Below are 25,758 nucleotides of genomic sequence, written 5' to 3' on the forward strand. Positions count from 1 at the left end.
ATTTAACCTGTTATTAACATTTTCTCCTTCACCTTCTCAAATCCAATCAACAAAACAATAAATCAAGCTCTGATTTTTAATGTTTGTTCATTTCCAAGTAAAAATACTCGTACTAAAATTTAACCTGGCCACAGCTCCACCTCATCTCCTCACTTCCCTCCCCACCCCCAAAAAAACAAAAGAAAAGAAACATTTCATCCAAGTGAAATCAGGTTGAGATGATATCCAAGGAAGCCCAGAAAGGCAAAAGAAGTGACAAACAGACCTGGGGAAAGCAGTTAAGGTAACTCTTACCATTTTGTCTTGGGGAAGAGGTGATGTAATAATTGCTTATTCCATTAAGATCTGATATAAGAACCAATGATCTTTTGGCAACACAAGTAGCACTACCTTCTTCCACCTCTGACCACCTCTCTGAGTCCAATTACCAGAATTATTAGGAGAATAACTGCCATAAAGATGAAAATTTATCTTTCAGCAGAGCCAGAGAGAGATAAAATGGTACAGAGGGAGGAATATTAAATTTGAAGTCAAGAGATACCCTTGACCCCACAACCTCTATTCAAATTCTAGTTTGAGCAAGTATCTTGAATTAGTTAGATGATTTAACTCTAGAACCTAATACGATTGCCTTTGCTAATAATAGTAATTTTTAAAATATCACATTTCTTGGGGGAGGGGGTAATGAACCAACTAAAACTACTAATACAAAATGAAAAACCATTTTTGCAGATTATGGCAAAAATCACATCATTTTAAATTTTTATTTTATTTTATTTTCAGGGTTGAATTCTCTCTATCTCACTTCCCTCTCCCTCCCCATTAAGGAAAGCTAGCAAAGCAAAGCCCATTACAAATACATATATATATAATATCAAGCAAATTTCTCTATTGACCATAACTTTAAAAAATAGTAATTCAATCTGTACTCTGAGTATATCATCTCTTTGAAGATAAGAACATTTCATCATAAGTCCTCTGGAATTATGTTGAAAATAATTTCATCTTTAATAATGATTTAAAGCTGTTTTAGTATATTAAGTCAATTACTCTTCTTGTAATAAATATATTCAATTATTTCTCTTCTAGAAAAGGACACTGACAGGGAAATAAATAATATGTCTCTGAAACCTAGAGAATGGCCCAACCTAGTATTATATCCTTGTATCACCAAAAAGTGAGAGGTAACTTCTTTCTCAAACTCCAAATTTCAATTCCAATCAGCATCTTGAGAAGAAATCCAAAGACCAATCTGCAAAGCTGGCATTTGCATGTTGGGTAAAAATTGGAAATGTAAAATGTCATAAACACACTTTTGACAAGGAAGGGGAAATCTTTCTTCATAAAATAAAAATTCTAGCTCTTAATCATTCTGTTCAGACTATTACAAAAGAGGAAGACTTTGTCGTATATGTAACATATTCAACCAGTTAAGACTGTTGTTTTAAAATTCTCTTACCTCTACCTCCCCACCTCCTACAACAAAGAATCATCCCTTTTAACTTATACATATATGAGTATATGAGAAAACTTTTTTTAAGAAGATGGAATAAATATGCTTTTCTGTCACATACAATTTAAGATTTATTTTCACATTTACTCAGACTACTACTGGGTCACAGTTAACCTAGTTGCAGTAAAAAGATTTTTCTTCTCCAAAGGCAGAAGAAAATGGATTGTTGCCAGATGTTCTAGACTCCACCCTTACACTTCACAAGGAAGATCTGCAAGCATCATCTGATTTGACTAGTATTGGCCTGTTGGGTTAGGCTTAAAGGTTAAAGAAAACAGAAAACAAGTTGATACTTTAGAGCTAATAAGTACAGATTCAATTTTTTTTACATCAACAGCAACTTCCTTACATACACTATTAGGTCTATTCTCAGTCTGGACAATCAAGTAATATTTGCAGTTGTAGATATTTAAAAGTTTAGACCAATATATTTAAGTGTTGTAACTTAAAGCAATTATCAACTCAAAAAAACTAAGTGAAAAGAAATGCTATCAGTAGTATTTTCCTTGGAAATCAAAGTTAAAAAGCATAGTAGAGTCCTTTCATTTACTCGAGGGCTGATAATTCAGTTCAGTTTGTGGACTACCAGTCCTGCTGATTTTCTCTTATTAATTTCTTCCCTCTTCCCTTCCATGACTACTTCTACAACCTTAGACCAGAAGCTCATCACCTCACATACTGATTATTTCAATTGTTTCTAGCTCTTCCTTTGGGCTATATCATCTTCAAGCCATGTCATTTTAGAAGAAAGTTTCATTCAAAATAATTACTACTTTTAAAAGTTCATAACGTTATGGCAATGACGTTAGCAATTAGAAGGTTGTCTTCAAGGCCACCTTCTCTGCATCCTACAGTCTTAGACTGTTCAAACTATAACAAAAAATAACAACTAAAACTTTCACTGCACTTTATGATCTGAAAAGCACTTTAACTTTATATATGTTAATTCATTGGTTTTCATAGCAGTCCTAAGGGGTAGATGCTATTATCCCCATTTTACAGAAGGGGAAACTGAGGCACCAAGTAGGTAAATGACTTTCACAGGGCTACATAGCTAATAAGTTTCTGAACTCAAGTCATCCTGATTACAAATTCTTCAATATGCCCACTAAGAAATTTAACTGCAGGGCAGCTAGGTGGCACAATGGATAGAGCACTGGCCCTGGAGTCAGGAGTACCTGAGTTCAAATCCGGCCTCAGACACTTAAAAAAAATTACATAGCTGTGTGGCCTTGGGCAAGTCACTTAACTCAATTTACCTTGCAAAACCATAAAAAAGAAAGAAAGAAATTTAACTGCCTAGAGCACTGAGATTCTAAGGGAATTGCCTAAGATCATTTGTGTTAGAAACAAGACTTTAAAAACAGATGCTCCAAGCTCTGATATCATTTTTTCATAAGACTACACTGTCTCTTTCAGTTCTTTTCTACTACAGATTGTGCTCCTATGAATAGTTGGGGGGGTGTATGTGTGATAGAGATAGATATGTGCATGTATGTATAAATATATATGTGTGTGTATTTATTTTATATATAATACATATATGTGAAGAAAATAAAGAAAATCTCCATACCTTTGGACTCAAGAGAACTCACATCTAGGCATTAATCTCAAGGTCAATTATTTTTTAAAAAAAGGAGATATAAGTGGTATGTATATACATATACACGTGTATATGTATATGCATGTACATATGTGCATATCCTTTCTTTTTTTTATTATTCACCTTGAAGCTAATGCAAAACAGTGAATTCTCTGAGTCAAAAGCTATGAATATTTTGTGCTTCTTAGCACAATATCAAACTATTTATTTTCCTGCCACTCCTTCAATAATATCAAACAATTATCATTCCTTATTGTTATTAGTGAAATATCCAAGACTTTCTCCTCTTCTAACTTACTGCATCTAATATACTTTGGTCTTGAAAACCAAAAATCCCAGCTTCTTAGTATCATGTGTGAAATAACTGTAAATAATAATGTTTGTCCTTTATTTTCAAAGAAGACCATGGCATCAGGGAGGTGATTCCACGACAAGCATGTGAATTGGATTTGAGTGAGGGGGAAGCTGTGCTAAGTCACCAACCTCACTTTCTCCTACAGAGCCATCTGGGTCCAGTGGCCAGATATGAATCAGGAGGAATGGAGATAGCCCTAGATGCCAGGCAATCAGGGTTACAGTGAATTGCCCAAGATCACACAGCTAGTAAGTGGAAAGTGTATGGGGGCCAGATTCAAATTTCCATCTTCCTAAATCCAAGGCCAGTGCTCTATCCACTGTACCACCTAGCTGCCCCAAAGTAACTGTAAATTAGCTTTAAGTAAAGTCTGGGATATGTTTGGGAAATAGGGAAGTAGTCTTCTACTTTGGTGGTTGAGCCTTTACCACTCCACTTTGTTTGTTGCTTCTTTCTAGGTTCTCAGTTCTGTTGCCTCTATGCTTGTGTTACAAAATAAATAAATGAAATGAAATGAAGAAAAGTAACAGTGATGAAGTAACTAATACTTTTTGCACACAGTTTTATCCAAGATTTAGTAGGACAAAATAAAACAGGAAACCCAACCTAAAGTGCTGGATATGTCTCCTATTAATAATGTTTTTAAAAATATTTTCCTTGAAGTAAAACTATGAAAAAGTACCCCCGAGAGAGAGATCAAAGTTCCAATTTCCTGCTCATGTCTTGGTCAAGCACCCAGACAATATGCCTTTTAGAAATATCAGGTTTATAATCAACATAAAGTTGTTGAGTTTGTTAGCATTATACTTCCAATTTTTGGTTTCTTTAGTGAGCTTCTGCCAGAAAATGCCTTTTTTTAAAGATTCTAGGACATACTTTTTAAAAATGCCCATGACATCAATCAATAAATCTCCATGTCTACAAAGAAGACCACACTAAAAGCATATTAAGAAGAGTTATTAGAAGCAATGAGACATATGGAGTAGAGGAAAACATGCGTCTGCTGTTCGCTCTCAGGAGCAGAAGATCTTTAACAGTTTTCTATAAATTATATGTAGTAATTCATCAGAATTTGCTATTTTTCCCACTCACAAGGCTCCATATGCAAGAATACAACTGATCTGCTAAAATTCAAATTTATAATAGCTGTTTTGGTGAAAATACACCAAACATTGCTAAACCTGAAGCTGAAATAAGGATTAGGAATCCAAAGGCTTGGTGGAAAGATTTAGAGACAGAGATCCTAGACTCATATCCTGTCCTTACTAAGTACTACTTCTGTGGTCTTTGGCAAGTGACTTCACTTCTCTATGACTTGATTTCCCCTTCTATAAAATCAAGGGATTGAACTAAGTGACCTCTAACATTTCTTCCTACTCTAAATTCTAAGATCCTACCAATCAACAATGAAACTTTACTTTCTGAATGGTGTCATTAAAAACATCTCTCTCAGGATCACTAATGAATGAAGATCACAGATCTCAGTACCCCTATATAATCCTCTTTAAAATTAAACAGGTTCCAAATTAGGTTGTGTGAATGTAATGGAATACTACTAAGAAATAATAATAATGAGACTAAATAACAATAATAATAATAATAAATGATGAACTAGATGGTTTCAGAGAATTTTTTGAGACTACCTGTATTAACTGATGCAGAGTATAGGAAGTAGAACCCGGAGGAAATTTTATACTATAACAACATTATCAAAATGAACAGTCTTGAAAGACTTATAAACTCTGATTAACCTAATGATCAACCATGAATCCAGAAGACCCATGCTGAAAAATATTTGCCTCTGAATTGAAAAGTAATGAATAAAATAAGCAAAATGAAAAATATTTTTAGATAAAACCAATATGGGAATTTGCTTTGCCTTACTACACTGTTACAAGGGTTTTGTTTTTCTTTTCTTTTTTTCTTCTGGAAAAGTGTAAGGAGAAGAAAGGAGAAAAAAATAAAAACTTATTAATCAAAAAATAATTTTAAAAATAAAATAAAATGCACTCTATCCTACTATTCCCCACTCTTTGAACTGTTCTCTGTCTATTGACTTTTCAGATGCTAACAAATCCAAATATAAATAAGCAAGCCTTGCTCATAGTGTGGGCACTTTCCATTGGACAGCTGGAGCAGTCTGTTCCTGAAGGGTAAGCTTCTGCCAAATGTTCAGGTGCTTCAATGAATTTGGTATGGGAAGACTGAGAGTTAACAGTAAGGGAAAAGGGAAGGGGAAGGGATAGGAAAGATCAGATTTCTTCTTCTGGGTTCTTCACTGACAGCTCTCTCAGTATTCTGAGCAGCTGAAGGTTATACAGGGTTTGGGTTTGTAAATGGAAAGGCTGACGTGCCATTCTAAAATGGTCATTCTTAATTCCTCGTGTGTGTGTGTGTGTGTGTGTGTGTGTGTGTGTGTGTGTGTGTGTGCATGTGTGTGTGCATGCGCGCGCTTCCTGTCCAAATACTCCTTCATCTTCTACTTCCATGGCATACCAGCGGTTCAGGGTTTCTAGATTACACAGCCAACTCCACAACCTCCAGTCTGATTTATTTCTGGTCTTCCTTCTGGATTCTTCTTTTCCCTAAAATAGATTGCTGTTTTCTTCAGGTCCCATATGCAGCCACTCAGTGGATTCTGATGGCTTATCTAGAAAAGCAGTTCTAATCATAACAACTTATGTCTAGAATGCTTTAAAAAAAACTGCTATAAAGCACTTTCCTAAATTTACTTATTTCCATTTTTCAGATAAAAGAGATGAAATAATCTGATTAACATTAGAGTGCTAGTCAGTCAGAATCAGGGCTTGACCTTGGATCTCTGGAATGCCACATCAATACCGAGTATTTGAAAGAAAGTGATTTTTAATCCAGAAACCTGGGTTTGGAACTTGGCTGTCGTTATCAGTTTGACCTTGGGCAAGCCACCTAAACTCTCTGGACTTCAGTTTATCTGTAAAATAAGGGGTTTGACTAAAAAAATCTCACCTATAAGGCCTCTTCCAAGTTTAAATTGGTCAATCCAAAATCTGGTTTTCTTATCAAACACTGAAGTAAGATGAAGGGAAAGAACTATTGTCACAGGAAAAAGATTTTTTTCCTTCAAAATTATTATCGACTTGAAAAGTTCACATTCAATATAGATTTATAAGTTGTCAAATTTATCCCGGTAGGAGAAAAATATAGAAATATTTATATGGTCAAGTTGTCCAGTCCAAGCTAAGATTCCTTATATGTATATGTTATTATTTTTTTATTATTAGCCCAGTATATTATGATTGCTTCTTGAATTAATCAACAAATATTTATTAAGTCCAACTATGTTTCAGGCCCTGGAGAACACAAACACAATGAAACAATTCCAACTTGAAATGACCCTACTTTTTTTTTTTAGGTTTTTGCAAGGCAAACAGGGTTAAGTCGCTTGCCCAAGGCCACACAGCTAGGTAATTATTAAGTGTCTGAGACCGGATTTGAACCCAGGTACTCCTGACTCCAGGGCCGGTGCTTTATCCACTACGCCACCTAGCTGCCCCTATGACCCTACTTTCTAATGGGGAAAACAAATACATTTTAAAAATACAGTATAAAGTAGAAAGTTTATAACTATAAAGACATAAAAAAGTTGTTATATGCAAGGGAGGATAGGAAGGAGGACAACACTAGTTGAGGGGACCAGGTCTATTTATTATGATGGCCCAGCTTTAGAACTCATGCAAACAACCATTTATGCATTCCACCTCTCCATCTTAGTCCCACCCCCATCCTCTCATCCCCATTCAGCTGAATGAAAAAGCAAGACAAAGACTGACATGGTCAGAATTTCTTTCTTTCTTTCTTTCTTTCTTTTTTTTTAGGAAAGAAAACAAAAGAACTGATTGCTTTTATATAAAGCAACAAGATTTGTTACCATAGTGATTTCTCCACTATTTTGGTCCTGAAAACCTCTTCCTGGTCCAGGTTTACAGTACAGTAGCAATCCCTCATCTTGTTTGGCCCCGGATAAGTTGGAAGATTTTTGGCCTCTCCTAAAAGATAAAAATAAAATGTACACTTTTCTTAGCACAGAGACATTTAGTCCACACACCCATTTCCAATTCATGATACATTTGTTTCACACTAACCAGAAGGCTTCCTTGTTTGAATGCTCACTGGTGCCTTATAAGGCCTTGATTTCCTTATTACTGAAATGTGTTAACATCTAATAATAGAATCACATGTTTCTGTTTAAAGTACAAGGTAACACACCATTAGCAGTATTCTCTATTCTAAACTTAGGCCAGAATGAAATTATTTGATCTTAGTTTTGCTAAAACTTCTACTATAATACTTCTTTGTCTGATTGAACACAAGCTATACAATTAAGAATTGCACCATCCTCCATCTCAAATTGAAACCTCTTATTTTACATTTCAAATTGTCAATACTCAGGCAAGGAAGAACATGGATAATGCAAAAGAGGGTTACATTAATCTTTCTGTTTACAAACCAAAAGCATGTACTAGCTTTTAGTTCCTTAGAAGACAGAAACCTATCAGTTAAAATCTCACCTCCTAGGTTCCACATCCAAACTTCACTGAAGCACCTTAAGATTTGGCAAGTATTTATACTTTAAGAGCAGACTGGCCAAGTGGAAAGAGTCCACACTGGAAGAGGTCCTTATTTACACTCTGTCTGCTAATGGATTATCATCAGAATGTATACCACCAGGACATTCTATGTGGGGAGGTGGGAAGGGAGTGGGGGGGGAGGGAAGTGAGGAAACAACACAGTTTATTTGTGAATGGAAAGAGAACAGAGATGAATGAAATTCAAGCAACAGTCACAAGGGTAGCTTTTTAATGGGACATCTGCCGTTCAGTGTAAGTCAGTTCTATTGCAACAAATGCCTCTTTCAGTCTCTGGATTCCCAAAGGGCTTTGACACTAACAGAAGTCATTTTGATTTCTAATGACATCTTGTGTAAAATGTCCTCGGCAGACACTGTTCAAGGAACACAGCATAAAATGATGGGGGCTCCCACACCACAGCTGACTGACACATCATGGCAAAGGCCGGCTTCTGTTCAAAGCCTGTGACACAACTAACTATTCGGGAAGAATCTGAAAAAGTATGAAGGACAATCTCTGATTAGGTGTTTTTCAGGTCTGGAGCTTTAAACCTTAGAAGCTAAATACTCCAAAGTCAAAGTGGGAAGTAGAAACACTAAGAAAGCCATGCTTCTAAAGAATTTCCAAGTTTTCTACAGTTCTAATAATTCACCAGAGCACTTTGGTTATAGGCTCTTTATAGAGCCAAAGCCCTCTCCCCCTCCATAGAGAACATACTGCACATTTGAGGCAATCATTTTGATTCCCTCTCCTCTCTTTTGTTTTCTTCTAGAACTTTCTTTGAAACTCCTTAGGATGATAGTTTTTTGTTTGGAAGAGACCTTTGAGGGAATCTGATCTGTGTAAAAGTCAAATAACTTGTCCAATTTTTCAAAAAATAGAAAATAACAAATATAAGACTCAAACCCAAGAAATCAATATCTCAATTCAGTTGACTTTAAACTATCCCAAAGTATGCTTTCACTTGCATTCAATGCAATACTCAACAAACTTTTTTTCTGGAATAGAAAGGCTAACTCTCTTCAGATCCCAATCACCTTCATTAAAAAATCAGAGAATCACAAAATAAGAATTCTTGAGCTGAAAAAAAGCTGATAATCATCTCACTTTAAAGATAGGCATATTTGACTTCTGTCCAAAGTGGCAGAGAGAAGTGCTAAACTCTCCTGGCTTTCCCTCAAAACTAACATGAGTCAAACCTCTTAACAGAATTTGGATGCACAAAACCCAGAGAAGAACCTAAGAGATAATCACACAGGGGAGTGTGGATGAGCCAGGGATAGAGAACAGAGAGCCAAAGCAGGGGCACAGCAAGGTGAGATCCAGGGACTAACTTGAGAATAATGATGGAAACATTTTATGTGTGTGATGCATGCACAGCAGGAGGGAGAATTCCAATGTCCAGTGGCTGGACATTGATCCAGACAGCTCAGCTGGTCTAGAAGACCAGGGCCATGAGATTCCATGTTTTCAGAGAAGTCCCCAGGTTTCCAGTTGAGTCCCTTCCCCCACATTCCTGTGGGAGAAAGTGATTCTTCCCAGAATGAACACAGTTACAGCCCCACCCATCCCAGGCTCAGGTGTGGGCAGCAGATCAGCCCCCCAGTGCTGACTGAGGATTAAGTAGATTAACTATATACTTGAGGGCCCAGCCCACATTATTCCAGGATAACCCAGATCGTGCTGCACCCCCCCACACACATACCCCCAAGACCTAGGGAATGGGAAACTAATCAAGGTCACAGACACTCCAGAGAAAGTATCTGGCAACACCTATTGGCTGGCTAAGTCCAGTGAGCAAAGCCTCTAGAGATTTCAACAGCAAAGATATGTGAACCAACCCTTCCCCCAACACAAGATCCTAGGAGCATGAAGAAAGGCTAAAGGAAAGTGGGGTCCATTGAATGTTACCTTGAAGTCAAGTATGCTAACTTAAAAAGAATTAGAGTTTCAGAGGAGAATATGAATTGGTCTCCAGCCCAGAAAGACTTCTTAAGACAAGATAAGAAAGGAGTTCAAATCTCAATAGAAAAATTGGGAAAAGAAACAAAAGAGAAAACTAACACTTTGCTAGAGAAAATTAACATTTTGCAACAAGAAAAATAAAATACAATTGGACAAGTGCAAAAAAGAAAATAATTTTCTCAAAATTATAATTAACCAGAATTGTGGAGTTTGAACAAAATCTCAAGGCTATTACCTTAAATTTAAAAGAAAATGTTATCTTATTATGTAACTTTGCTATCTCCTATATTTTATTTTATTTTATTTCCTTAAGGATATGATTTCTTCTCTCAAGACATTCAATTTAGATCAATATATAGCATGGAAACAATGTAAAGACTAACAGATTGCCTTTTTTGGGGAGTGGAAGGGAGATTAGGGGGAAAATTATAAAACTCAAAAATAAATTAATTTAAAAAATAGAATTACCCAATTGGAAAAGGAGTTGCAAAAGATAAATGAAGGAAATTCTTCTTCTCTTAAAAAAGAGAAAGGAATCTGTGGAAACTAATGACTTCATGAGACAACAAGAATCTGTTAACCATAACACAAAAAACCTAAAAAATAGAAGAAAACATAAACTATCTCATCAGCAAAACAACTGACCTGGAGAATAGATCCAGGAGAGATAATATAAAAATAATTGGGCTTCCTGAAAATATTGAGGAGAAAAAAACCTGCATTCCATATTTCAGGATAAGGTGAAGAAGTACCCTGACATCATGGAACCAGAGGGTAAAATAGTTATTGAAATAATGCATTGGGGGCAGCTAGGTGGAGCAGTGAATAGAGCACCAACCCTGGAGTTAGGAAGACCTGAGTTCAAATCCAGCCTCAGACACTTACTTAATGATTACCTGGCTGTGTGACCTTGAGCAAGTCACTTAACCCCACTGCCTCGCAAAAAAAAAACAAAAATAAAAATAAAAAGAATACATTGATCCCCTCATGAAAGGGATCCCAAAATGAAAACACCAAAGAATATTGTGGCCAACCTCCAGAACTACCAGATAAAGAAGAAAATCCTGCAAGCATCTAGAACAAAACAATTTAAATACCAAGGAGTCACAGTAAGGATTACAGAGGACCTGGCTGCATCAACATTAAGGAATCGAAGGGCCTGGAATATGATATTCTGGATAGCAAGGGAGGTTGGAATGAAGTCAAGAATTTACTACCCAGCAAAACTGAGCCTTCTCTTCCAGGAGAAAGATAGACATTTAACAAAATAGGAGACTTCCAACTTTCCTGATGGAAAGACCAGAGCTAAATAGAAAATTTGGACTTCAAAAAGGAGACTCAAGAGATACATGAAAAGATAAAAAATGGAAAAGGAAAAAAACCTTTTCCAATAAGATGAAATTGGCCATATCCCCACCTGGGAGAAAGAATCTCATAACTCTTGAGAACTGTAACTCTATTAGAGAGGATATACTTAGCCAGAAGTAATGGATGCTCATGACTTGTTGTGACTCTGAAAGAATGATATAAAAATAATAACTTCTTATGGGGAGGGGGACAGTAAAGAGAACTGAAGAGACTGAATAGTATAAATTACATCATATAAAAGACATAGAGAGGAAAAAGGGAGGTGAGAGCTGCCTGAATCTTACTCTCATCAGATTTGGCCCAAAGAAGAATTCACATACACACACACACACACACACACACACACACACACTCAGTTAAGTTTAGACATGTACATTATTTTTCAAGTATTAAGAGGGGGAAAGGAGGAGGTAGGGGAGGAAAAGAGGAACTTACAAGATAAGGGAAGGAAGAAGAGGCAAAGGGAAAGGAAAAAGAAAGTAAAAAAGGCAGGGGTATATATCTCATACAAGGCAGGTACAAAAATAGATCTCATTAAAAGAGATAAGAAAGGAAACTATATCCACCTATAGGCATATGAAGCAATTTCAATACTAAATATGTATGCACCAAGAATATAGCATCGAAATTCTTAGAAGAGAAGTTGAATGAGTTACAGGAAGACAGAGTCAGCAAAACTCTACTGGTGGGAGAACTTAACCTCCCTCTCACAGAATTAGATAAATCTAACTATAAAATAAATAAGAAGGAAGTTAAGGAGGTAAATAGAATGTTACAAAACCTAGACATAATAGACTTTTGGGGAAAACTGAACAGGGATAGAAAATAATATACCTTTTTTCTGCAATACATGGTATGTACACCAAAAACTCATTATGTTCTAGGACATAAAATTCTCAGAAAAAGGAGGCGGAGCCAAAATGGTAGCATGAGGGCAGGAATTCCCAGAAACTCATTCCCCCCAAAACTCCAAAAGTCATCAAATTATGACTCTGGTCAAACTTTAGAGGGCAAACCCCATAGAAAGACTGAGGGATACAATTTCCCAATCCAAGAGGATTTAGGAGATCTACAGGAGAGGTCTGTTTACTAGGACTGGGGATTGAAAAGAGTCACAGAGCTGCTTCACTGCAGCACAGCCAAGCTAGAGCAAGCCTACTGCAGCCTTCAAGGAACAGCCTGCAGGGCACCTGGGTCCCTGGGGGTTCCTGAGTCTGTGGCAGAGGAGGCAGTTTCCAGGCTTCTTGGCTCAGAGATCATCAGTGACAGCTTGAAGGAGCAGTGAGAGAATTCTGGGGCACCAAAGTGAGCATGAAACACTGGCTTCAGAGCATCCCTGTGTTGAGAACCTGCAGTGGAAATTGGTGGAGCCAACCAGCATTTCCAGATCATCCATCCCACAGATAGTAAAGGGGAGGGGATAAATTGCAGAAAGACTGCAGAGATTCTGTTCAACCTGGGGCAGGACTCTACTCTTTGCCCACAATCAAATCCAGGTTACAGTCTGGGTCCCCATACTACCATAGAGGAACAGGGACCATCTCCTCACAACTCCAGGGCAGAGGGGAGGGGCTACAGTCATCCACATAGAACCACAGGCAAGAGAGCAATCAGAGCATCTTATAAGACCTTGGAAGAATTAAGGTCACTGTGGAGTGTCCCAAAAACGCAACAAAGTCTTGAAAGTGCTTAAAATTGATAACAGACTGAATAAATGAACAAACAACAGAAAAAGAAGAATCTGACCATAGAAAATTACTTTGGTTCCATGGAGGATCAAAATAATACACTCAAAAGAAGACAAAGTCAAAGTTTCTGTATCTAAAGCCTCCAAGAGAAATAGAAAATGGGCTCAGGCAATAGAAGAGTTCAAAAAAGAATTTGAAAGGAAAGGAAAGGAGATAGAAGAAAAATTAGGAAGAGAAATGAGAGTGATGCAGGTAAATCATGAAAACCAAGTCAGCAGCTTGGTAAAGGAAATACAAAAAAATTCTGAAGATAATAACGTTAAAAACTAGTTTAGGCCAAATGGAAAAAAGAACCAATAAGGCAAATGAGGAGAAGGATGCCTTAAAAAGCAGAATTGGACAGCTGGAAAAGGACATTATAAAAAAGCTCTCTGAAGAAAATAACTCCTTCAAATACAGAATGGACCTAAAGGAAGCTAATGATATTTCAAGAAATTCAGAAACAGTAAAACAATACCAAAAGAATGAAAAATTAGAAGAAAATGTGAAATATCTCATGGGGAAAAAACAACTGACCTAGAAAACAGATTCAGGAGAGATAGTTTAAAAATTATTGGGCTGAGTCAGAGGGGCCAAGATGGCAGCAGGAGAAAACCCTCTCCTAGGTGCTCTCTCCAAAATATTTCAAAAATCTTAAAATTATGACTCTAAGTAAATTTTTGAGAACCTACAGAAAGATCCAGTGAAGCAATTCTCCAGCCCAAGGAAATCTAGAAAAATAATGGAAAAACTCTGTTCCACAGGGTTAGAAGGGTGGCCCCTGCCAGAGTAAACTTCAGCCTCCTGGGAACAGCCCCAGGGTACCTGGAGACCTGGCTCCTGGAAGCAGAAGGAGTTTTCTGATCTGCACCCTGGGGAGCACCAAGCACAACTTGGAGGAGAGTGAAGCCCAGGTCCTCAGGGCAGTTGTGGCACTCAGCGCTGCAGCTAAGGCAGCCCAGATCCAGGAAACAGAAGCAGAAGCCGGCAAGCAGGAGCCTCCAGGCAGGCAGCTGTGCCCTGAGTGCTCAGACCACAGAAGCTAGGGGAGTGGAGGGAGACTTCCGAGGTCGGTCCTCTGCCTCTGGAACAAGACTCTGGGGCTCTGACCACATTCAGATCCTGATTGCAGTCTAGGTCCCTCCCCCATATAACAAGGACCCCGCCCCTCAGCCCCGTGGTGGAGGGGTGTATTTGTGGTCATTCACTAGCAAGGAGAGCAGTCAGAGCCTCACACACTGAAGTCTTTGTAGGGGAGGGGTTGTCCCATAATACTTAAAAGCTCAGGAACCACCCCCAAACCAGGCACAGGCTGGGGAAATGAGTAAAAAGAGAAAAAAAAGAGGAACCAGAACATTGAGAAATACTTTGTCTATGATCCCAAGGAAGATCAAAATATTCAATCAGAAGATGAAGAAGTACAAGCTTCTACAATTAAAGACTCCAAGAAAAATGAAAATTGGGTGCAGGCTATGACAGAGCTCAAAAAAGATTTTGAAAAAATCAAGTGAGGGAGATAGAAGAAGCATTGCAAAAAGAAATGAGGGAGATTCAGGAAAAACATGAAAACGAAGTCAGCAGCTTAGTCAAGGAGATCCAAAAAAAAAATGCTCAAGAAAATAACGTTAAAAACCAGCTTAGGTCAGATGGATAGAAGAGTTCAAAAAGTTATTGAAGAGAAGAATGCTTTAAAAAGCAGAATTGGCCAGATGGAAAAGGAGATAAGAAAACTCCCTGAGGAAAACAAATCCTTCAGATGTAGAATGGAGCTAAAGGAAGCTGCTGATTTTATGAGAAATCAAGACACAATACTTCAACACCAAAAGAATGAAAAATTGGAAGAAAATGTGAAACATCTCATTGAAAAAAACAACTGAGATGAAAAACAGATTCAGTAAAGGTAATTTAAAAATTATTGGGATAGCTGAAAGTCATGATCAAGAAAAGAACCCTGAGCTCATTTTAAACAAATACTTACAGGAAAATTTCCCTGATATCCTAGAAGCAGAGGGCAAAATAGAAATTGAGAGAATCCACTGATCTCCCCCTGGAAAGAGATCCAAAAAAAAAACAACCCCCAGGAATATTATAGCCAAGTTCCAGAACTCCCAAGTCAAAGAGAAAATATTACAAGCAGCCAGAAGCACACAATTCAAATATCATGGAGCTGCAGTTAGGATCACACAGGACTTAGCAGAAACTACATTAAGGGCTCAAAGGGTTTGGAATATAATATTCCAGAAGGCAAAAGAGCCTGGAATGCAATCGAGAATCAACTACCCAGCAAAACTGAACATCCTCTTCCAAGGGAAAAGATGAACTTTCAATGAAACAGGGGAATTTCAAATGTTCCTATTGAAATGATCAGAGCTGAAGAGAAAAATTTGACCTTCAAGTACAGGACTCAGGTGAAGCATAGAGAGCAGAGGAGGAGAAGGGTAAAATATGAGGGACTTAATGTTGATTAACTGCATGTATTCCTGCACAGAAAAATGATACTGATAGTGCTCATATGAATCTTCTCATTTAACAGAGCAGGTAGAAGGAGCTTTTATAGATGAAGCACAGGAGAGAGCTGAATTTGAAGATATAATATAGCATAAAAATGGAGTCAATGGCTAAAAGGGAAATATACTGGGAGTAAGAAAAAGGAGAGGTAGAATAGACTAAGATACTTCATATAAAAGGGTTTTTTTTACAATGAGCTTCTTCAATGATATGGAAGAGGGGAAAGCAAGGGGAAATGAGGGAACCTTCACTCTTATCAGAAATGGCTCAAAGAGGAAACAGTATATATACTCAATAGGGTATAGACATATAGAGTAAAAAGGAGAGAAAGGGGATGGTGGAAGGGGGGGATGTGGGTGATAGAGGAGAGGGTAGATCATAGGAGAGAACAGTCAGATATAACACATTATCTTTTTTATTTTTTGCAAGGTGCTGGATTGGGTGGCCTGTCCAGGACCACGGGGCCAGGTGCTTGCTGGGTTTCTGGGGTGGTATATGGATTTGGGGGTCTCTTGAACCCAGGGCAGTGCTCTGTCCACTGCACCACTCAGCTACCCTACAGCACATTTTAGAAGAGGGAAAGAGTGAAAGGAGAGAGAAAATATAACATATGGTAGTGGGGAGGAATGGATGGAGGGACTTACAATCAACAACAGCAACTGTGGAAAAATATGGAAGTCACTTCTGTGAAGATTTATGATAAAGAATGCGATCCACCCAAGACAGAGATGATGGTATCAGAACACAGACTGAGACACATTTTTTCTCTTTCTTTTACTTTATTTCTCATGAAGTTCTATTTTCTTGTGGGGGAGGGGTATTATGTTTACTCTTAAACAAGAATATTTTAGTAATGTATAAAGAATTGTGCAGTTTGAAGGCCAAATACTATTACCTTGAATTTAAAATAAAACCCAAAACCATTATCTCACTATGTAATTTTGCTCTCTCTTATCCTTTATTTTTCTTCCTTAAGGGTATGATTTCTCTCTCATCACATTCAACTTAGATTAATGTATACCATGGAAACAATTTAAAGACTAAGACTGTCTTCTGGGAGGGGGGGGGGGGAAGCAAGAATAGGAGGAAAATTGTAAAATTCAAAATAAATAAATGAAAAATAAATAAAAATAAAAATTATTGTACAACCTGAAAGTCATGACCAGGAAAAGAGCCTAGATTTCATTTTTCTGAGAAATAATGCAGCAAAATTACCAAGATTCTAGAAGCAGAGGGTGAAATAGAAATTGAAGGAATTTGGGGCAGCTAGGTGGTACAGTGAATAGAGCACTGGTCCTAGAGTCAGGAGTACCTGAGTTCAAATCCCGCCTCAGACATTTAATAATTACCTAGTTGTGTGGGTTTGGGCAAGCCATTAACCCCATTTGCCTTGCAAAATACAAAAAAAAATTTAAAGAGAAAAGAAATTGAGGGAATTCACTGATCACATGCTGAACGAGATCCCAAAAGACAACCTTCCAGGAATATTATAGCGAAACTCTAAAACTTCTAAATCAAAGAGAAACTACAACAAGCTGCCAGAAACAAACAAATCAACTACCAGGGCTCTATGGTCAGGATTATACAGGATTTGGCAGCATCTATATTAAGGCCTTGGAGGGCTTGGAATATGATAATACAGAAGGCAAAAGAGCTTGCTTTACAACCGAGAATCAATTACCCAGCAAAATTGGTCTTATTTCAGGGGAAAAGATGAAGGAGGAGAATGAAAGAAAGGACTTTCAAACTATCCTGTTGAAACGACCAGAGCTGAACAGAAAGTTTGATCTACAAAGTACAGGACTCAGGGGAAGCATAGAGAGGGTGGACAAGGACTAATTATGAGGAACGTAATGATGCTAAACTGTGTGTATTCATGCATGGGAAGAAGATAATGATAACTCATTTGTACCTTCTCATTTATAAGAGCAGTTAGAAGGAGCACATATGAGGCACAGGAGGGGATTGAATATAATGGTATAAGATAGTATGAAGATGGAGTCAATGACTGATTAAGTAAAGTACTGGGAGAAGGGGAAAGGAAAGTCAAGTATGGGTTAAGATATTTCACATAATAGAGTCAAGGAAAAATTTTTGCAATGGAGTGGAATGGGGGAAGGAGAGAGGGAATAGGTGAGTCTTCAATTTCATCAGAAATGACTCAGAGAGAAAATAATATACACATTTAATGGCATGGAAATCTATCTCACCCTAGAGAAAAATGAGGAAAGGGATGGGTTAAGAGGGATAGGGGAAGGGGCAGGGGGGGAAGATGAGAGAAGAGAGGGAAGATCATGGAAGAAGGCAATCAGATACCTTATACTTCTGAGGAGAGAAAGGGTGAAAGGAGAGAGAGAGAGAGAAAATAGAATGAGAGTGAGGAGGAATACAATGGAGGGAAATATAGCTAGTAATAGCAACTGTGGGAAAAGATATTGAAGCAACTTCTCTAGTGGACATATGAAAAAGAAGGCAACTCATCCCAGAGTGGATGGAATCTGAACACAGACTACACTTTTTTTCTTTCTTGCTATTCTTGAGGTTTCTCTATCTTTTGGGGGGGGGGGAGGGTTTATGTTTACTTTCACAACAAGATTATTGTAATAATAAAAAATAAATAAACCATAAAACCACCTCATAATCAAATGCAGAAATACTGAATACTTCTTTTTCAGACCATAATGCAATAAAAATCACATGCAATAATTGGCCATGGAGAGATAGACACCTAAAACTAATTAGAAACTAAATAACCTCATTTTAAAGAATGAATGGATCAAACAACAAATTATAGATAGGAATTAATGATTTCATCCTAGACAATGACAATAATGAGACAACATACCAAAACTTATGGGAAACAGCCAAAGCAGTTATTAGGGGATATATTATATATATCTGAATACTTACATGAATAAAATAGAGAAAGAGAAAATCAATGAACAAAGCATGCAACTAAAAAAAATTAGAGAAACAAATTAAAAACCCCCAATTGAATACCAAATTAGATATTCTAAAAATTAAGGGAGAAATTAATAAAATCAAAAGCAAGAAAACTATTGAACTAATAAATAAAACCAAGAGTTGGTTTTATGAAAAAACAATAAAATTGATAAACCTTTGGTTAATTTGATTTTAAAAAAGAAGAAAACCAAATTATGAAATTCAAAAATGAAAAAAGTGAACTCACCACCAATGAGGAAGAAATTAAAGTAATAATTTTAAATTATTTTTGCCTAATAATATGCCAATAAATTTGGTGAATCTAAGTGAAATGGATGGATATTTACAAAAATATAACTTGCCCAGATTAAATAAAGAACCTAAATAACCCTATCTCAGAAAAAAGAAATTCAATAAGCCATCAATAAACTCCCAAAGAAAAAAGTCTTCAGGGCCAGATATGTTCACAAGTAAATTCTATCAAACATTTAGGGAACAATTGGTTCCAATTCTATATAAACTCTTTGGAAAAATAGGGAAGATGGAACTCTGCCTAATTCCTTCTATGACACTAATATGGTGCTCATACCTAAACCAGGAAGAGTCAAAACAGAGAAAGAAAATTATAGACCAATTTCCCAAATGAATATGGATGCAAAAATCTTAAATAAAATCTTATCAAAGCAATTACAACAAGTTATCACTAGGATAATACACTATGACCAAGCAGGATTTATTCCAGGAATGCAAGGTTGGTCCAATATTAGTAAAACCATCAGTATAATTGACCATATCAATAACAAACCTAACAAAAACCATATGATTACCTCAACAGATGCTGAAAAAGCCTTTGACAAAATACAGAACCCATTCTTACTAAAAACAATAGAGAGCATAGGAATAAATGAATTGCTCCTTAGAATGATGAGCATTATCTGTAAAGACTAACAGATTGCCTTGGGGGGGGGGGGTAAAAGGAAGCAAGATTGGGGAAAAAATTGTAAAATTCAAAATAAATAAATAATTTTTAAAAAATGATAAGCATTATCTATCTGAAACCATCAACAACCATTATGTACAATGAGAATAAGCTTGAGGCATTCCCAATAAGATCAGGGTGAAACAAGGATATCCATTATCATCACTACTATTCAATATTGTATTAGAAATGTTAGCTTCAAGCAGTAACAGAAGAAAATAAATTGAAGAAATTAGAAATGGGAAGAAAGAAATAAAAGTCTCACTCTTTGCAGATAATATAATGGTAAACCTAGAGAAGCCTAAAAAATTATCCCAAAAAAACTATTGGAAACAATTAGCAACTTTAGCAAAGTCACAGAATATAAAATAAATCCTGATAAATCCTCAGTATTTCTGTTTACTACTAGCAAGATACAGCAGCAAGAGCTAGAAAGAGAAATCCTATTTAAAATAACTTCAGACAAATACTACTTGGGATTCTACCTGCCAAGGCAGACCCAGAAACTCTATGAAAATAACTATAAAACAGTTTTCACACAAATAAAATCAGATCTAAATAACTGGGCAAATATCAACTGCACATGGATAGGTCGAACTAATATAAAAAAATGACAATTCTACCTAAATTAAATTATTTATTTAGTGCCATACCAACCAAACTTCCAAAAAATTACTTTAGTGAGCTAAAAAAATTGTAATTAAATTCATATGGAAAAACAAAAAGTCAAGACTATTAAGGGATTTAATGAAAAAAATATCCCTTGATCTTGACTTTTTCCTCCTTTAATGAAAAAAAGTACAAAAGAAGATGGCTTCTTACCAGATCTAAAATTATATTATAAAGCATCAGTCACCAAAATTATCTAATACTGGATAAGAAATAGAGTGGTGGATCAGTGGAATAGACTAGGTACAAAAGAGACAGCAGGAAATGACTGTTGTAATCTGCTGTTTGATAAACCCATAGTCCAGTTTCTGGGATAAGAACTCACTCTTCGATTAAAAACTTGGGAAAACTGGGAAACAGTATGGCAGAAACTTGGATTAGACCAACATCTCACACCCTATACACCAAGATAAGATCAAAATGAGTGCAGCATTTAGACATTAAAAAACAATATTGTAAGCTAACTACAAGAACAAGGAATAGGTTATCTGTCAGATCTATGGAAAAGGAAATAGTTTATGACCAAGGAATAAATAGAAAACATCACAAAAAACAAAATGGATAATTTTGATTACATTAAATTTAAAAAGTTTTGCATAAACAAAACCACTGTAACCAAGATCAAAAGAAATGTAGAAAATTGGGAAACAATTTTTACAACTAGTGTTTCTGACAAAGGACTCATTTCTAAAATATAGAGAACTGAGTCAAATTTATAAAAAAAAAACAAGCCATTCCCCAATTGACAAATCGTCAAAGGATATGCAAAGGCAGTTTGAGGATGAGGAAATCAAAGCTATCTACAATCCTATGAAAAATTGCTCTAAATTATTACTGATTAGAGAAATGCAAATTAAAGCATCTCTGAAGTATCACCTGAAACTTCTCAGATTGGCCAATATGACCAGAAACAACATGATCAATATTGGAAGGGATGTCAGAAATCTGGGACACTTAATGCATTGTTGATGGAACTGTGAATTGATCTAAATTTTCTGGAGAGCAATTTGGAATTACACCCAAAGGGCAATAAAAATGTACATACCCTTTGATCTAAAAATGCCACTCCTGGGTCTATACCCTGAAGAAATCATGAAAAAGGGCAAAAACATCACTTGTACAAAAATATTCTGTTTGTGGTGGCAAAGAATTGGAATTGAGGGGATGTCCATCAATTGAGGAATGGCTAAACAAATTGTGGCATATGTACTTGTTTGAACACCATTGTTCTATTAGAAATCAGGAGGGATGGGATTTCAGAGAAGCTTGAAAAAACTTGCATGAACTGATGCTGAGTGAGATTACCAAAACCAGAAGAACATTGTACACCCTAACACCAAAATGGTGGTGGTGATGATCAACATTAATGGACTTGCTCATTCCTTCAGTGCAATAATCAGGGACAATTTTAGGGTATCTATGATAGAGAATGCCGTCTGTATCCAAAGGAAGAACTGTGGAGTTTAAACAAAGACCAAAGATTATTACCTTCAATTTAAAAAAAAAAAGATAGGCATGATTATTTGAGTCATTTATCATTTGACTTTAAAAAGCAATCTAATTTCACTTTAAAGTTTTACTCTAACTCCATTTTAAAAAATCTTTATTATTTTAACTCAGCAAAATAGAGAATCAAAGTTTCTCTCTAAATTTCAAATACATTCCAGATTGCATAGGTCACTTTTTTGCATTCATTTTAAATTATCTGTCTGAACAGCAACTTGATCTGTAGCATAGTATAGGATTTGGGAGTTTGGAAAACTTGAGACTGAATTCTTCCTCTGATACCTACTAGCTGTGTGACCTTGATCAAGTCATTTATTCTCTCTTGGTCTCAGCTCCTCATCTAAATGATGAAAGATGACCCCTACAATTCATTTCTGTTCTTATGACCTTGAAGAGTCTCAGATTTCTCACTATAAGATGTGAAACATCATCAACCATAAGGTAATTAAAGAATTATCAGAATTATCTTTGAAACTTACCTAAACAGGAACATTTTCATATTCCATGTTTTTTTTTTTAAACCCAGCAATCAGCATAGAAAAAAAGTCACACAAGAAAAGCCAATCTGTTAACAGGCATATGCATCAAAGCCAAACCCAAGGAAGTTGTTAAATGTCAAAAGACAGATTTTATGAAGGATCTGAAGAATGGGAAAGGTCACAAATACACGTGTATATATGGTATGCAATATATTCAGAAGTATGGAATTATATAATCCTACTCTCAGAAGCTATAACACAATATCCTTTGGAGTACAAACAAGCACAGAACAGATACATAAGAAAACACAAATGCTTAGAACTGGGAGATTGTATTTCACTTATCTGGGGGGTTCTCCCGCATTACTTTGTGACCATGGGTTCAAAGGAATGACCCACAAAGAATCATGGTGACCTTTGTATAATTTCTAATTCTATTTTTTTCTTTTTAGAATTAAATAATTTAATCACCAAGGCAGCTATATCTCCCTGATTTCTGAGCAAAGGCATGGATAATGTTGATAAAACTTCAATTTAGCTCCCTTTAGAATTTAACCTTCTGGGAGGGGATACAAAATGGAGCCCAAGCATGTTCAAAACTTAGCTGCAAATTGTTTTGTTTCTTTAAAAAAAAATATCACCCCTCCCAAGAAAAAAAAAGGACCTTCCTAAGAGACACAAAATCAAGGCTTTGTTCTCCTTTATTATGAACAAATGTTTTTATTTTTGACTCTTCCCCCTCCCTTAACTCCCACATCCAATCAGTTGCTAAGTCTTGTGAATATTACCCCTGAAATATCTATTGCATCCTGTCTCCTCCTCTACATTCCCACTGCTACAACCCCAATACAAGTTCTCATTACCGCCCACATGAACTATTAAAATAGCCTCTTAACAGGACTTTCCTATTTCCACTCCTTTCCCTAATCCCTACCTCAAACCAAACTGCTGTCAAATTAACCTTCCTAATTGGACGGATCAGTGCACATCATTCCTCTGCTCATAATCCTTCAGTGGTTCCCTTTACCTACCAGATAAAATCAGGTCTATTTTCAAGGCTCTCCAAAATCTGATACCATTTTCATTTGCCAACTTTATCTTATTTATTTGCCACAAATACTCAAACCTCCAGCTAAATGGCACATGCTCCACATCTTTCTTGGGCACTGTTCCCTAAACCTCTCCCCCTCTACCAATTGAAATCTTACCTATCCCATGAAGTCCAGTTTAAAGGTTACCTCCTCTACCAAAGTTTCCTTATCCACTTACCTCTAAGAAAAAGTAGACAATATGCACTGAGATTTGTATGTACTTTGCACCACTTTCATGTATTTATCATGCATTTTCTTATAATGCAGCTCTATCTGCCCACTAAATAGCAAGCTCCATTTGGGATATCTGAACTTTGTATTTCCCCAAATGCTCCACATGTATTAGGTGCTTAATAATTGCTTACTGAATTGAAAGCACCTATAATCTCTTTTGAATAAAAGTTTTTGAGAACTAAAAGCTATACCTTCTGACAGTCACCATTTAAATGTGAAAATACTGCTTTGTTACAAGCTGGTGTTTCTACTCCCTGATTTGCATCATATTATTTCCATCTATTTATGCCAATATAGTTATATTCTGGTTTCTATGACAATGGTATCATCAGTGAGGCTGGGTAATTAATCTGAACCAAAATTAAAACCACTGAGCTTACAGATGAGAAACAGAGGCGATTTCCCCCATCTGCCTACTTACAGCAGGAGATCTTCTAATTGAGGGAGACATTTTAAATGACAAATGCATATTAACACCTTATACTGAGAGTTTCTTGGTAAGTTGGTTGGCTGAAAAAAGTGTCAACATTAGTGTGGGCATTTCTTTTTTCTTCTCTACTAAATGAGAATTAACTGAACCAGAGTCTTTTCCAAGTTGATTACTTATACCATGGAATGAAAATAAACTCAATTTTTCTGTCTCTAATGACATTTTTTTGAGGCAATTGGGGTTAAGTGACTTGCCCGGGGTCACATAGTTAATAAGTGTCTGAGACCTAATTTGAACTCACGTCCTCTGGACTGCAGAACTGATGCTTTAATGACATTTTAAAGATTTAAAAAAAAAATTCTGGAGATTAGGTCAAATTACAGAACCTTGGAGCTGAGTGGAAGTTTAGAGATTATCTGAGCTAGTATTTCTCAATTTCCATTTACATGATAACTTTTTACCATCAAACTTAAGTTACTTAAAAATTGTACATTTAAAAAATTTGAGTCCCCTTCCCCACCTCTTTCTTTCTACTTGTGGACCACTTTATTGACACTCAATTCATCTTTCTTTCTTCTTAGGCCACTTAAAAACCTAGGATTTGAGTTTACATAAATTGGAACAAGTCTTCAAGTATTTTTTTTTCTTTTGGTCTTTGCAAGGCAATGGGGTTAAATGGCTTGCCCAAGGTCACACAGCTAGATAATTATTAAATGTCTGAGGTCACATTTGAACTCAGGACCTCCTGACTCCAGGGCCAGTGTTCCATCCACTGTGCCACCTAGCTGCCCCCAGAACAAGTCAACAGAGTTTATCAATCCATGGTAGAATTTAGGTTAGGAAATGAAAATCTAGTCAAACCACCCTCATTATAGGATGGACCAGAAAGTTGATATCAACATACATTTATTGGTAACTAAGGGAGAGAGATGAGACATGGTCCCCACACTGAAAGGCCTTATAGTTTCTTAATAGTTTTTACTAAGAAGTTGATGTGAATTATCCAGAGTCAAAACTTAGTGGCACAGCTGGGATTGTTTTACAATATGGAATTATTTACTGGGAGTGTAGAAAAGTAAATCCTGCAAAGAGTGGAGGTCATAAGCAAGAGCAAGAGATAACTGATCCATAGCCTGCAGGCTCATTTGCCTCCCCTAAAGGATTTATGAGATGACATGGACAAGAGTTGCCCAGTATAAGAGGGCATGAATGGACTATGATCTGCATTGTTTTTCACTAACTTTAGTCAAATCCAACTCTTCATGATCCTATTTGGGCTTTTTTTATTTTATTTATTTAAGGCAATAGGGTTAAGTGACTTGCCCAAGGTCACAGAAATTGGCAATTATTAAGTGTCTGAGGTCACATTTGAACTCAGGTCCTCTGACTCCAGGGCTGATCCTCTATTCACTGTACAACCTAGCTGCCCTATCATTTGGGGTTTTATTGGTGAATGGTTTGAAATTTCCTTCTCCAGTTCATTTTACAGATGAGGAAACTGAGGCAAGCAGGGGTAAGGAACTTGCCTATGGTCTCTCATCAAGTTAGTGTGTGAGACCAGTTGGGAGTATTTCAATCCATAAGATCGTAATGAAAGTTGGCATAGTAGCTTACCATCATGCTAAGATCACTGGATTTATTTAGAGTCAGGAGAGTAAGATTCAAATCCCATCTCTACTAGTTATTACGTGAGAAGCTAGGCATTTATCCTCTCTGGGCCTTGGTTTCCTCATCTTTAAAATAAGGGAGTGAATATAGACCACCTGAGAAATCATTTT

At 36.5% G+C, this 25,758-nt stretch overlaps 1 protein-coding gene across 3 annotated transcripts in view; it reads right to left on the reverse strand.

Moving 5' to 3' along the window:
• Positions 1-25,758, reverse strand: part of RASA3 (RAS p21 protein activator 3) — a 299,007-nt gene that overhangs the window by 175,289 nt on the left and 97,960 nt on the right. For all 3 annotated transcript variants that reach the window (XM_074192117.1, XM_074192115.1, XM_074192116.1), the window contains exon 2: positions 7,382-7,499. In XM_074192117.1, the coding sequence (XP_074048218.1) occupies positions 7,382-7,458 (77 nt within the window). In that variant the 5' untranslated portion in view covers positions 7,459-7,499. The remainder of the gene's footprint in view (positions 1-7,381; positions 7,500-25,758) is intronic.

Source organism: Macrotis lagotis, chromosome 6 (genome assembly GCF_037893015.1).
Source record: "Macrotis lagotis isolate mMagLag1 chromosome 6, bilby.v1.9.chrom.fasta, whole genome shotgun sequence".
Taxonomy (NCBI): Eukaryota; Metazoa; Chordata; class Mammalia; order Peramelemorphia; family Peramelidae; genus Macrotis; species Macrotis lagotis.